Source organism: Uloborus diversus, chromosome 5 (assembly GCF_026930045.1).
Source record: "Uloborus diversus isolate 005 chromosome 5, Udiv.v.3.1, whole genome shotgun sequence".
Lineage (NCBI taxonomy): Eukaryota > Metazoa > Arthropoda > Arachnida > Araneae > Uloboridae > Uloborus > Uloborus diversus.
This window is the reverse complement of record NC_072735.1, coordinates 15,994,081-16,007,866: the sequence shown is the minus strand read 5'-3', so window position 1 is coordinate 16,007,866 and position 13,786 is coordinate 15,994,081. Positions and strand designations below refer to the sequence as shown.

The window sequence follows — 13,786 nt, the reverse complement described above, 5'->3', positions numbered from 1 at the left end:
TTCCTATTTTTGTGGCGTAAGTTTGGAAGATAAATATAAACTGTGAATCCGTTTTATGCAAAATTTGCCTTAGACGCCATATATAACCTCCCCCTCCTCCTGCAATTTGGGCACTCTATTTCTGTTAAATTTGTAAGATTAAGTATAATTTTAAGATATATTGGTGGAAATTTTCAGAATTAAAATATTTGTATTTTTTACCAACTATAAAATCCTGTTTGAATGTTACCTGGTGAAGACTCCCCCCCCCCCACCTACTGGCTACAAGGAACCTTTTTTTTCATTTTCATTAGAATATGAGAGCTTTTGAATGGAATACATGACTTTACTCACTTCTTTTTGCATTGAAAAAACAGACTCATTATAATCTGAAAACTAGTCTTCAATATTTTTCCCTAACTTGCGCTTTTAGCAGCTTTATTTTTTTAATAATTTCTTTCTGGTGCTGTAATCAGTTAATTTGTATCTGGCATGATATACAATTTTTATACCTTGTATATATTTTGTAAAATTTAAACAAGCAAGTTTAAGTTTTAAAAAAAACATCGAAGATTTGTCGCTAAATCGCAATGTAAGGTTGGTGATGCACCATGATGTAGAAATTCCTACATCGCCCAGCCCTACTTTGCACTACTATAGTTGGGGCAAACCTAACCTGGCAGCGTTGTAATGCTGTGATTAGGATGTGCAAAGCCTTCACAAAGCTGCCAGGTTAGGTTTGCCCCAACCATAGGTAAATCAATTTGAATAATTTTGAATTTTCCCCACGGTTCACTACATTTACTGAAATATATCCAATTAATCTGGCTTCTATATAAAAAAAAGGCATTTTTATTTCATTTAAACATGCTTTAGCATCTAACTTTATTTATAATTGTTTCTACCTTAAACTAAAATAATACCAATGAATAGTTATTAAATTTTTTGAGAGTATCTTAACAAAAATTCTAAGTGCAAATTAAAGCTATTATATTTTTAAACACCATGAATTTAGAGTCAGATTTTTCAAGATAAGTAGTTTTAAACACGAAAAGATGCAAAAACAACAGTATTTTGTCGCAGGAAATAAAACTTAAAATAATAATGAGAGATAAAATCTTCTTTAACTATACCTTTATACCCAAAATTTGTTAGATTTAAAAAAAAATGAATGATTTTGGAGGAGATGAATATGTGCTAAAGGATTGGTTTTTGCACACAACACTTATAAAAGCGTTAAACATTAGACAAATTTTTGAAAGGGTAAAACAGTTACATATGACTTACACCACTTTGAATTTTGAAGATATTTTAATTTGGAAGGAAGAACAAGAAATAAAAAGTTTAAAACAGGGGTTCCCAAATTTTTATCGATTCGTGGCATCCTTTGTATAATTGGAATTTTCTCATGGCACCTTAGTTAATCTCTATTATATATGTATGTTGAAATCATTGGCACTTCCTGGCACCCCTCGCCTTCCCCTGCGGCACCCACTTTGAAAACCCCTACTTTAGAACATGATTTTTTTTGATGTATGCATGGAATGTTTATGATCTATTTGACTGATGCCTAAATATTGAAAAAATCTAAAATGGAAGATAAATGGTGTCAAATCCAAATTAAAAATTTTGATACAGTATGCATTTGTTTGATTTTGGGTATCAGTTTCCTTATCATTGGAAATGTAATTGACCTACTGCATGCAGGAGGGATTTTATACGCATAGCAGCATTGGCAAACTTATGTTAACTATTTTGCAGACATTCTTGATTGCTAAGATAAAATCAATATAGGTTAAATTTTGGCTGTTATTATATACAAGCTCCCAGTAGATAGCATTACAATTTCAAAATATATACCTTCACATGAATTCGCCTCTTTTCGAAAACCTACAGGACAATGAAAATTGTTTGGTGCTTTTCTCAGAGCTAAAGAATCAGTGAGGTGTTCTTTTGACCTGTCTCCATCGTTTGTGCTGTAATCATGCTGAACTTCATGATCTTTCTGATCTAAATATTCAATTCCTGCAATAATATATGCATGGTATCAGATGTGAATATTTACTTGGTTCTTGTAAATTTCGGTTACATCTCTTGTGGGACAACCTTTTGCACATTAAAATTTGTTTAGAAAATGAAATGTTTTGTTTATCCCCTTATTTTGCAGCCTAAAACATAAAGAAATTTCACTCAAAAGTAATTATTTTCAAATTGAGCCTTCTTCATGTCTCATGGTTTTTCAACAATGGGGTCGTTTCCAAAATTTTAAAAGTATTTTTTTCTGAAAGAGCATGCTTAAAAATATAGGATCTGAACATTTTTTAAATAATTTGTTCAAGTTTAATATTTAAAAAAAAATACTTAAATCGGTGCGCTTTTATTGTTTAGGTTTCTGTCGTGTGACATCACAAATGATGAAATGCCATTCAGTGTTGCCATTCACGGAGAAAAACATTTAATTCACATCTTTACTGACGTGTATTGGCAACGATATGGTTGATAGCAAGCATAGAGCGCAATATTTAATTTGCTTCTTGAGTATCATAATGTGGAAACGTGAAAGAAAGATGCACCAAATTGCATCATTTATGATGTCATAAAGACCAGGCCTTGTTTTCAAAATCGGACACTTTAAAAAATTAATTAAAAAATAACTGTTGGGAAAATGAAAGTATTTTCTGGGTCCATGTTATTTTTTTTTTACTCATTCTATCAATTTCAGTGACTGAAAGAAGTACTTTTGACTGAAGGAAACAACCCCATTATTTTTTAATTATGAACTGCGATGAAATCGATGCGTGCATGTGAAAGTACCTTCAGTTATATAAATATAATTTATCTTAGTTAATACACTGATATAGAAACGTGTTTGGTGTGAAGCAAAAGGCTTTAAAAATACAAACTTAAGTAATACATTGTTTTTGAAATTATTTAATGTAATTTTTCAAATGAACTGCAAAAAAAAAAAAAAAAGTACTACATCAAAGTTTTTTTGCGTTATTTTATGTTAAGAAATATGAAACCTCAGGATATTTTGAAAACTTGGAGGCAACGTTTTGAAATTACAAAGGTAGAAATTTAAATTTGACTGCAAAAATTAGTTTATATTTCATATATCTGCTTTTTTCGCACATATGGTGCGCTTCATGGTGCTAATTTCAGAACCACTTCATCTGCAGCAGGAATTGGATTGGATCAGTCCTAATAATTTTACAGGAGATTAATATAGTTCCTGCTATTGTGTTACTTTCAGTATCACGTATAAAAAATAGACTATGGCAGCTGCCCAACATTTGCTAATTTAAAATATTCTACCACTACAACAACATTGAAATAGGACACACTTAAGTTTTCTTCAGCAGACTATTTTAACTAATACATTTAAACTACAACTTGTTTCTGTTTAAGTCTAAAACTAAATTTTACATTTAAGAGTTTTGTTTTTTTTTTTAAATTATATATAACTTGAAAGGGAAATAAATGTAATTATTAGCAATTCTCACATGCAAGCATTATGGAATTTAAATAAATATGTCTTATTCAAATATTTCTCAGTGCAGCATATAAAAAAATATTGATTGTTTTGAATTTTCAACAATACACAGAAAACTGATGAAATTACAACTCTTATTAAGTAAACTATCTAGAAGATTAAGATTTGAATATTGCCGGAAAAAGAAATTCATTGGCCATCAATACAAGGAATGTCAAACACTTTGTTTAGATTAGTATTCTCAAAAGCTGTGTTAATTGTTCTCCAAGATGATAATTAAATGCATTAAATGCTCTAAATTGTTAATAAAAGTTTAGTCATATGATACAAAATGAGTGTATAGTATTTTTATGAATTAAATATTTTTTGCTGCAATTTCTATGGAGTTCATTGGTCAAAAATTAATCAAATAAAATGATTTTGTTGATCTCACTTAAAACACTTTTGTAGTGAAATTTATAACCAAATGTTTTTCATTGTGAAATGAGAAAACATTTTAAAGGTATAAATAGTATTTCAATTAAATTGTGAAGATTCAAATAAAAAATTGCAATGAAGTTAAATTATACTGTATATGAATGCCTTAAACCCTTAATTATTGGGAAAAAATATATGTATGAAGCCTTTCACAAATTGATTATTATTACTTCTGATAACTTTACAAATAGTTAAATGAAATCCCATTTTGGATGATACAATACTAAGACAATATGGACACTACCTAATGAACTTTAAGCTATTCAAATCGATGTAATGTAATTAGAAATACTGACTCTAAAATCATGCTATCAAAAATAAAATAGCCAACCTGCACAAGTTTTCTTATCAGGCAGCCGTTTGAGTCCAGGAGTGCAAACACATTCATAATCTCCAGGTAAGTTATTACAAATATAGCTACAGGGGTTGGGTCTCTGCAAGCATTCATTTATATCTAAAAAATCAATAAAATAATTTACAGATGACCTTGTCTATTTTTGATATAAAAGACACAAACATCAAAGATGTTGCAAGTGTGCACAGCCTTGTTGGTTGTCTCTTTTCTAATAACCAGCAAAAGATTCATAGTTTATTTTTTTTTAAAGACTTTTCCAGGTTTTCCAGGTTATTTTTTAGAAAATTCCAGGGTAACTGGCTTCATTCAAAATTAAGTTTAAGTAACAATATTTTCAAAAGAATCAAAATTGTTTAAAGTAGCAATACGTAAGAACTGAAACTTTTCCACTTGTAGATTGAAAAAAAAATCTTGGTTTAAAAAAAAAAAAAATTTCCTTACAATTTAACTTTTTTTTTTGTTTTTTTAAACATTTTGTTCAAAATTGTTTTTATTTGTTTACTACTTGCCATTATGATTTTATTTATAATTAAATAAGATGATTTGGATGATATGATTTTTTCCCGAAAGGCTGTGGAGGTCTCCAAGGCTGTCTTCGACAGCTTTGGAGCAATCTAGTGCTTTTCTTGCACATCATGGACAAGACAACAAGTACTTGTTGAAAACAAAGTACTTTCAACTTATTTTAGCGTTTCTTTGATGCCACATGTCATGCATATTAGTGTTTTGCTGTAATCGTGCAGCAATCTTTCTCCACTTTTCGTTTACAACTCTTCTTTTTATTTTCTTATTAGTATGTAACACAAAACATCTTGAGCAAAGTAAAAAGCTATTTTTCAGTACAAAAATGATTAAATTGTTGTATCGATGGGCATACTATATAATGCATAAGAACAAAAATCAACATCCATCGATCATAGGCCGATGCTAATAATCATCAGTTTCTGTTCTTTTGCATATAAAGGATGCTTACATTAAAATTAAAAATTTACTTTTCTAGAAAATAATTAATTTTTAAAAATTTATAATTAACTGAACATTTACTTTCAATAGTTTACATTGAGATAAACATCCAATTATGTTTTTGTAAATTTATGTCTACTTCCATCTTGCGAAGGACCAAATATGGCGACTAAGTAAAAAAAAAGATAATAAGTAGATTTTTGAATTTGCAGCATAAAACTAGTTATGAATAATTAATTATCATTAGAAAACTACAATTATAAGACAAAATAGTCAGTTTTTAGCACATAAGCGTCTAAATCAATTAGAATTAAAAAAATGTTCTGGAGATAAAATTTCGCATTTTTCCAGAAATTAATTACGAATTATCCGGAAAAAAAGGGCACATTTTTCATTTTTATCAATAGTTTGCACTGCAATAAACATCCAATGCCATTTTCGGAAACTTAGGCACTTAAAAAGTCTTGTGTACTGCCATCATGGGAATGACCAAATATGGCGGCTGGGTCATTCCATGCGAAATGAGCAAAATTCGCAAAAAAGTGGTGGCTGCATGGTAACAGATTTTTATGAAATTTGGTATACAGGTTCCTTTTACGCCTATATAAAAATATCTAAAATTTTTTGCTTAAAATTTTTTATTTAAATAGTTACATGCGATTGAAAATTGGTCAAATTGAACATCATTCTCATCAATGCTAAATGTTGCACTTTTGAAGGCTTGTATCTTGTTAACTATTTAATGAAAACATAAAAGTTATATGTTTTTGCAATCTATGGAGTAGGGTAATCAATCTGATATCATTAAAATTTTCAAAGTTATAATAGTTAACTTTTAACCGAGTCTCAAAAACTGAAAATATTTCAATTTTCTCATAATTAACCTTTTTTTTTCTTAATCTCAATCTTTAAGGAATGCATTAGCTTTGATGAAATTAATACCCAATAATGTGCTAAGTATCATAAAAGAAATACCTTACTTTTGAAGTTGTATTTTATCTCATTTGTCTTCAAAATCAGTTTTAAACTTAGTGACATTTTGTAAAATGATGATTTTCCCCTTCACGTACACACAAAAATTCAAATGAGGGAAAATTCAGACAACTTTAAAATTTTTCAAGAATATAGAACTGTAATTCTACTATTTGCTAAAAGAAACTCAAAATTGGTTTTCGATTTGAAAACGTAAAATAAAATTCAGAAAAATAGCATTTTCTTTGTGTTTTATGGGTCAATCCATACAGGTTCAACGGATGGTTGCGCTCGACCATTTTTAATTTTTTTGAAATTCATATCCCTAAAAGCTGCACATGAAAGATGTTTAAAACCTCTTTTATTTTTAACCGACGAAAAAAAGGAAGGAGGTTCTCAAGTCGACACGTATATATACATTTTTTTTTTTTAATGTATGACCACACATAACTTTTTACAGAATAGTCCGATTTTGAATATTCTTTTTTTATTAGAAAGGGTATAGCCTGAAGTAATTCCCCTATAAATTTGAGGGGAAAATTCCTACCCTAAGGGGGGGGGGAGAGGGGGTGATTAGTTGTTTACTCCAAGATTTTTTGATTCTGAGTTGGGTATTAAAAAAAAAAAAAAGCTCACAATGAATGAGCTTCAGACCTGTATGTCTCTCGTGTGTACTGCCGTGGGCAGGTAAGCGGCAGTATCTGCAGAAATGAGTTTTCAAGATATTTGAAGAAATGTGTGTTGGATTCAGTAGTACTAACAATAAGAAAATGTTGGAGTTATATATTTTTTTTCAGCGGAAACAAAATAAGTTAGTTTGTACGACAAAGCTAACGTACAATAGATGACAAAATGCAAATTCGTCAGCAATTTGTGTTATCGTAGAAATATCGATCACAGTAGGAAAATGCACACGAACATCTTTATACAGTGCATTATTCTTTAGGAGCCACTGCAATGCCACTTGAAGTTTACCTATATCAATTTGAAACTCCCTAGAATGTTCTAAATTTTCACGACTTTCTACTACGAGCACTAATCCAGTTTGATACAGATTATAGCCACATTAGTAGCTTTAGCCACAAAAAATTATAAAATAAAAACTTTTTAACAAAAAAATTGAACCGCCGAAAAAACTGAAAAGCAAAAAATAATAAACCATTTTAATTAAACCTTAATAACTAAGTTCTTAAACTGATGTAAGTATACCTAAGTATATATTTTTTGAAATAATTTAGAGTTTTTAATTAACCTTAATAACTCAGTTCTTAAATTAATGTAAGTATACCTAAGTAGTTTTGAGTCGGTGCCAAACAATAAATAAACAAAGATCCCTAAATTACCTAAATTTAAAGAAATAACCAAATAAAATTAGCAATGTAATGTGAAATGTCCGGCGATAAACATAAATGTTTCAAAATATGCTCCCTCCACACGCCATCATTAAATCATGAATACTAGTAGATTGTATACAACAAAAAGTACCTCTCGTTGGAGCTTTGGGACCTCGCACGAGAGAGGCAAACAACCAGTGAGAAAAATCTTCAGGATCATGTATGCAATTAACGGCTACAGTTGTTATGCCATACTTACGCTGAATAATACTATGACCCACAAAACCATTTATTTGGGCTTTTAACAAGATGAGAAATCCTTCTTCAGTATGATGAACAATGATATAAACATTTTGACTGTTGTATATGAGGCAAAAGCTCAGTAGCAGCCAAATACTCGACACGTGCTTCTTCGAGACCACTCGACGACGTTCGGGTTTAACTTCGTGAACGCCGGCATTTTCCGGCGAAGGGCCGTGTCGCCATACGCCACTGCTGCGCCTCACGCTTTACAAAAATAATTAATTTGCTTGTTTGGCACCGACTCAAAACTACTTAGGTATACTTACATTAATTTAAGAACTGAGTTATTAAGGTTAATTAAAAACTCTAAATTATTTCAAAAAATATATACTTAGGTATACTTACATCAGTTTAAGAACTTAGTTATTAAGGTTTAATTAAAATGGTTTATTATTTTTTGCTTTTCAGTTTTTTCAGCGGTTCAATTTTTTTGTTAAAAAGTTTTTATTTCTCTCAACTTTGATTTTTTGGAGGTCATCAAAAGTGATTTTCGTATTCAAAAATGGGACTTTTAGACCTTTGCATTTTGGCCAAAATCTATTTGAATTACATTTATGACAGTTAATTTAACGCTTTGATGTTAAAGTGCATAAGTTGATAGTCTTACATGCTGAGTTACGTAGCTGTACGTTAATAATTAAAATAATGGCAACAGGTTAGTTCAAGACCAAATGTAAAAATTTTACTCATTTCAAAGGAGGATAACTCGCGTAGGGGACGGAAACACAAAATTAAATACGGCAAAAACTAATCACTGGAACCATGCTAAAAAGAATATGTAACTGTTGCTGTGTGTTTGGGCGCCCTTTATAGATTACAGCCCCTCAAAAATCGGAAAAATGACAAAAAGGACATTTTTAGACCCCTGTAAACCAAAAGGGGATGGAATTAAAAATAAAATTTCTTGGCCAATTGAATATTCCATTCAAGTACTATACATGTTATACATATTGTTTTTTGTATTTGGTTTGTAAAAAAGATACAGGTCTTTGAAATTGAGCAATTTTGAATATTCCATTCAAGTACTATACATGTTATATATATATTGTTTTTTGTATTTGATTTGTAAAAAAGATACAGGTCTTTGAAATTGAGCAATTTTGCTAGTCAATTCACACACTAAAACAGAAATTAAAAGTGTGAAAACTTCATTGCACCTTCTTAAATTACATATATTGTGCCCTACATAATACATTATACTGAAAAAACATATTGTAATTTTCAAAATAATTATTTTAATTTTATAATTTAGAAATATTTGAACATGAATGAGTAGTTTACACTGTATGAAACCTGTATGGATTGACCCTTATGTGAAATTACGAGAATTCAAAACACTAGATAAAAGACTCAATGATGCAAAAGCAAGTATATCTAACATTTATTTCGATTTTTAAAAAATGTACATTTTAGCAAATACTTCATAAACATGCTTTTGAGAAAATGAAACACAAAAGAAATGGTTAGTTTTGCTAAACTTACAATAAAAAGAACTTACTAATGAAATTTTGCCTAAGTTCAAGTTACTCTAGTAACAAAAATACGCTGATACCAATGATTAAAATTTAATAGCATCTAAAAGACACTTCAATATATTACATAAAAAAACTTGAGTGAATTTAGAGCATTCCCTCATCTTCAAAAAAACATTTGAAATAGAGGAAAAACTGAAATTTTCGATTTTTTAAAGTATGATTTCGTCATCAAGAAATTCATAAACAATAACTAAATTAGAGCAGATAGTTAGTTACAGATAGTTTTCCAATCTGAATCATTTTTACTCTTATATTTTCATTAAAAGAGCTAGAAGAGTGATTTCAAATCTGAAGTAAATTGGCAAAATTTCAATATTTGTTAATATCTCAGATTCAAAAAAAGATCCGAATAAATTTTACTTTCCTTTTTCCCAATAGAGATTTGTTTATAGAATGCGGAAATATTTATTTTTTTAAGTGTACGTTTATAACTTATGGAGTTATTGAGTCACAAACTGGCAGCAATGAACTCTGAAAATTTAGGCTTAGCGTAAGCATCAACTTCGAATGTCAATAACAAAACAACAAACAGTTTTTAAACTTCCATACTTTGCATTCCCTCATAGATATGCATGGTTTACCTAAATAAAAATTTTCATTGAAATCTGTGACATGTCAGCCACAGCTGATTTGCTCATTTTGCATGGAATGACCCGGCTACAAAATTAAAAAATATTTTTTTGAATTTCTAGCATGAAAACAATTTAAAAATAATAAATCTTCGTGAAACTACAATTCAGTTGAAAAGTTTTTAGCACATTTGCATCCAAGACAATGAGGATGAGATTAAGTTTTAAGAACAAAATTTTTCATTTCTGAGAAAAATTATATATTAAAAAAAAAATCTGCAACACATTTTCCGTTATTTTAATTAGTTTGCAGTTAAAGAAAACATCCAACTCTGCTTTGTTTTTGGAAACTTAGGCGTTTAAGCATCATGTCTACTTCCATCTTATGAATGACTAAATGTACGACTACGTTTCACACGTAGCTGAAAAGACTCTTTGATAAAAAACGATTTTCTCGATCGACCCTACCACCCACAGGCTTGTGCTTCAGAAGCAGTAAATTGTCTTCTCCCCTGTTGAGTTACTGCAGAATTCTTGATCACCCTAGGAATTTTTTTCTTGGGAACTATGGAGGGGCAAAAATGGCGTCCGCGAAAGTTTTTTTTTTTTTTGCTTATTTTTTATTGCTAGCGTCATTTTGCCTCAAAACTTTTACAATTTTTTTTCAGGAAACATTGATAAAAATAAAGATTAGATCTCAGGGTACGAAACTCCCTGCTAAATAATCGGAAAAAAAATTTTTGAGGCAAAATTGGAAAATTCCCTGACATTTTTAACTATGTCATTTTCCCTGACAATTCCAGGTTTTCCTGGAGAGTACGAACTCTGGATGAATACCCATGCAACTTTTCTTTTTGGAGTATGGGTTTTGCCCGTTTATTAAAAGACAAATATACATGCTCAAGATCAAGACTGGGATACTTTTCTGGTTACTAACTGTGAGTAAAAGCAATTTTATTAGTAGCTCCTTCTTTTTCCTAGTCACAACATTTTTTGTAAACAGAAAAATTAACTACAAATAACAAATTAGCTTTTAAATTGCTACTGAAACAAAAATTTGCAATCAAAGTAAAAGTCAATATAACTAATACGAGACATGTATGTTAATGGTATATTTAAGAGCTAATTATGTGAACAGGATGTTATTTCATTTTTAAGAGGAATATTAATGACAACTTAAAACTCTTCATAGCACATATGCAGAGCCAGATTTAGGGGAGGGCAGGCGGGGCTACTGCCCCGGGACCTCAGCAACAAAGGGGCCCCCACAATAAAATTTTTACAAAATATCCTAACTTTCACGGGTCGAAAATATCGGATATATACATATATATCAAAGTATTGGATATTTTCGAAAATATGATCTTTTCGAACCCTGATTAGGGGCCTCCAATCCTTCATTGCCCCGGGGCCTCCACACTTCCAAATCCGGCCCTGCACATGTGGATTTAAGGAAACTGGCGACCAGATAGTGAATGACATGAATATTTTTAGTCGCCACTTTTTTTACTTATTTGCCGTGTGGCAATTGGCAACTGCTAATCTTTATCTTTTTTATAAGTACTAAAATAAGATGGATGTAAGGAAGGAGGGAGCACTACCATAATTTGTAGGATGCCAATGCCCTTTTTGAAAGCAAGCATAAGTTTTTAAAAATAACTATAAAACATACCTTTGCAGGGTTTTCCAGCTCCTTCAGAATAAAAACCTCTAAAACAAGAGCAGTGATAACTCCCATATGTGTTGATACAAATTTGAGTATAATGGCATAAAGCTGCATGATCGTCACATTCATCTATATCTGTTTCAGGAATAAACAATTACAATAAAATTAAGAAATCATTTCTGCAGTGCTAAAACTAGGAATTTATCAAAAAATATACGTTTTTTACCCTACAAGTTCTTATGCTGGAAATTCTGTTCAAGTACAAAGTACATTCTTTTAACTTTTATACAAAAATTAATGATTGACAGTAAATTAATAAATTTATAGCATGAAAAAAAAAGGAAGACAATTGTTAGTAGCTGCTAATTTTTGAATTTCTGGTTATTTCTGTTTACTGTAAAATTCTGAAAGTATTGTAATGTAAGCTTCCTCTTTTTTGCCAAAAGTGTAATCATCCGTAATCTTGAATATATCTAACCCCTAATTTTTCCATCCCATTTTTGGGTGTCATTGCACATATTTCGCTGCATGTGTACTGTAAATTTAGGTTTCATCACTTTATGATAAGCAATTGATTTAGGGCTTGATTTATGGAGTTTGTAGGACTCGCACATAATAGTCAATTCATTCTAAAAATAATTTATTTGGGATAATTTTTCAAAAAAACCTTGATTATAAACATATCTGAAATGTATCAGATTTTTTCAAAAACATTGTAGGGGGTACTTTCTGTATTTTGCAGTAGTATTTAAAAAATAATTGATATTCGCTTGCTTATTGAGAGGGACATTTTTACTCCCTGCGTGAAATACGCACCTTGATGCATAAAAGCAAATTCTAGTCAAAATTAATAATTAATAACAAAAAAACTCTTTCTCCGTACAGTGGCGTAGCCAGGATTTCATTTCCGAGGGGGTCCAATCAGTGTTGTAGCCAGGAATTGATTTCGGAAGGGGGGGGGGGGGGGCAAGGAAATTTGACAAATTGTTATGGAGATCTTCTTCAAAATAAGCAAAATAGATCTTACAGATGAGAATTTTATTTTTCTGATTGCAATAATTTTGAATGTCATGCCCCTCCCCCGTTTTTACGCCAAGTTCACTGCCTACGGCCGCTGTTTAAAAAAAATTTGGCAGCAGTATATTAATTAATTAATATCTATCTTTTTTTGAATTTTATATACCTATTTCCAGTTGCGTTTTGTGTCATTCGCCTTTTTACGCCAAAACTGTTACCTTCGGCAGCTATCTACCTGTAAGTTCTACCTCTAATTTATTTTATACCTCTCTATTTATTTTAACTTCCTCATTCATTTCCTAATCTGATCAAAGATCATTAAAAAAACTTCACTTTATTCATTTAATTAAATAGCGCAAAAAAAAGAGCTCTCTCCTTGTTCCCTGTAGTTTGCAAAAAGTAGCGTTTGCAAAAAACCCCCCAAAAAACACACTTCACTATTTAAATTAAATTAAGTATGCAAATATGTAACTTAAAATAGATACAGCGCTAATTCTGGTGGAAGCGACAAACGTCACTGTAAAACCAAAAATCAAGTTTAGCCTTGAAAAGTGGCTCAATTAGAATCGCTTATATCTTCTGTTCTAATTAATTGAGAGAAATTGAACAAACATCATTTCGTTCGGAAAGGAAAGCTCTTTCCAACGACATGTAATGTTAGGGGGTTGGAGGATTTCTTACCTCCTTAATTAGGCGAAAAACGTGAAATTTTAGCTTAATTAGTTAATTATGAAACACTAATTAGAAATTTAGAATTTCCAGTTCGAGGTGCTCAGCCACGGGGTATGTTCGAATTTTGTGTCAAGTTACAGGGCTGTAGGTGCTATGGAGTCTTCTGGCCATCGGGTACAAAGAAACAAAGAAAGAAACACCATCACCTTTATATATTTAGATAGATAAAGGGTAACGGGAAAAACCATGTCAGTCAGTTTTTTCGAGGAACTAGAATAATGATACCATTTAGTGTTAGTTGAAATACTTTTTGAATGGGCCATACTAGGGGAAAATCCTGCCAGTCAAACATTCCAATGTGTTTTTCTAAAAATTAGCTTTTTTTTTGACAGATGATGTTTTACCCCTGTATTATTTTTTATAGTTGTTGATTCAATTTTTACATTGGCCA

General features: G+C 30.7%; 2 protein-coding genes across 2 annotated transcripts in view; one reads left to right on the top strand and one right to left on the bottom strand.

Moving 5' to 3' along the window:
- LOC129223366 (transforming growth factor-beta-induced protein ig-h3-like) overlaps nucleotides 1–13,786 on the top strand; it is a gene marked incomplete in the record, with an annotated part of 615,676 nt that overhangs the window by 369,046 nt on the left and 232,844 nt on the right.
- LOC129223370 (hemicentin-1-like) overlaps nucleotides 1–13,786 on the bottom strand; it is a 181,411-nt gene that overhangs the window by 7,731 nt on the left and 159,894 nt on the right. The window contains exons 75-77 of the mRNA XM_054857950.1: nucleotides 11,653–11,781; nucleotides 4,281–4,403; nucleotides 1,840–2,004 (exon numbers count right to left, since the gene is read on the bottom strand). Of these exons, the coding sequence (XP_054713925.1) occupies nucleotides 1,840–2,004; nucleotides 4,281–4,403; nucleotides 11,653–11,781 (417 nt within the window). The remainder of the gene's footprint in view (nucleotides 1–1,839; nucleotides 2,005–4,280; nucleotides 4,404–11,652; nucleotides 11,782–13,786) is intronic.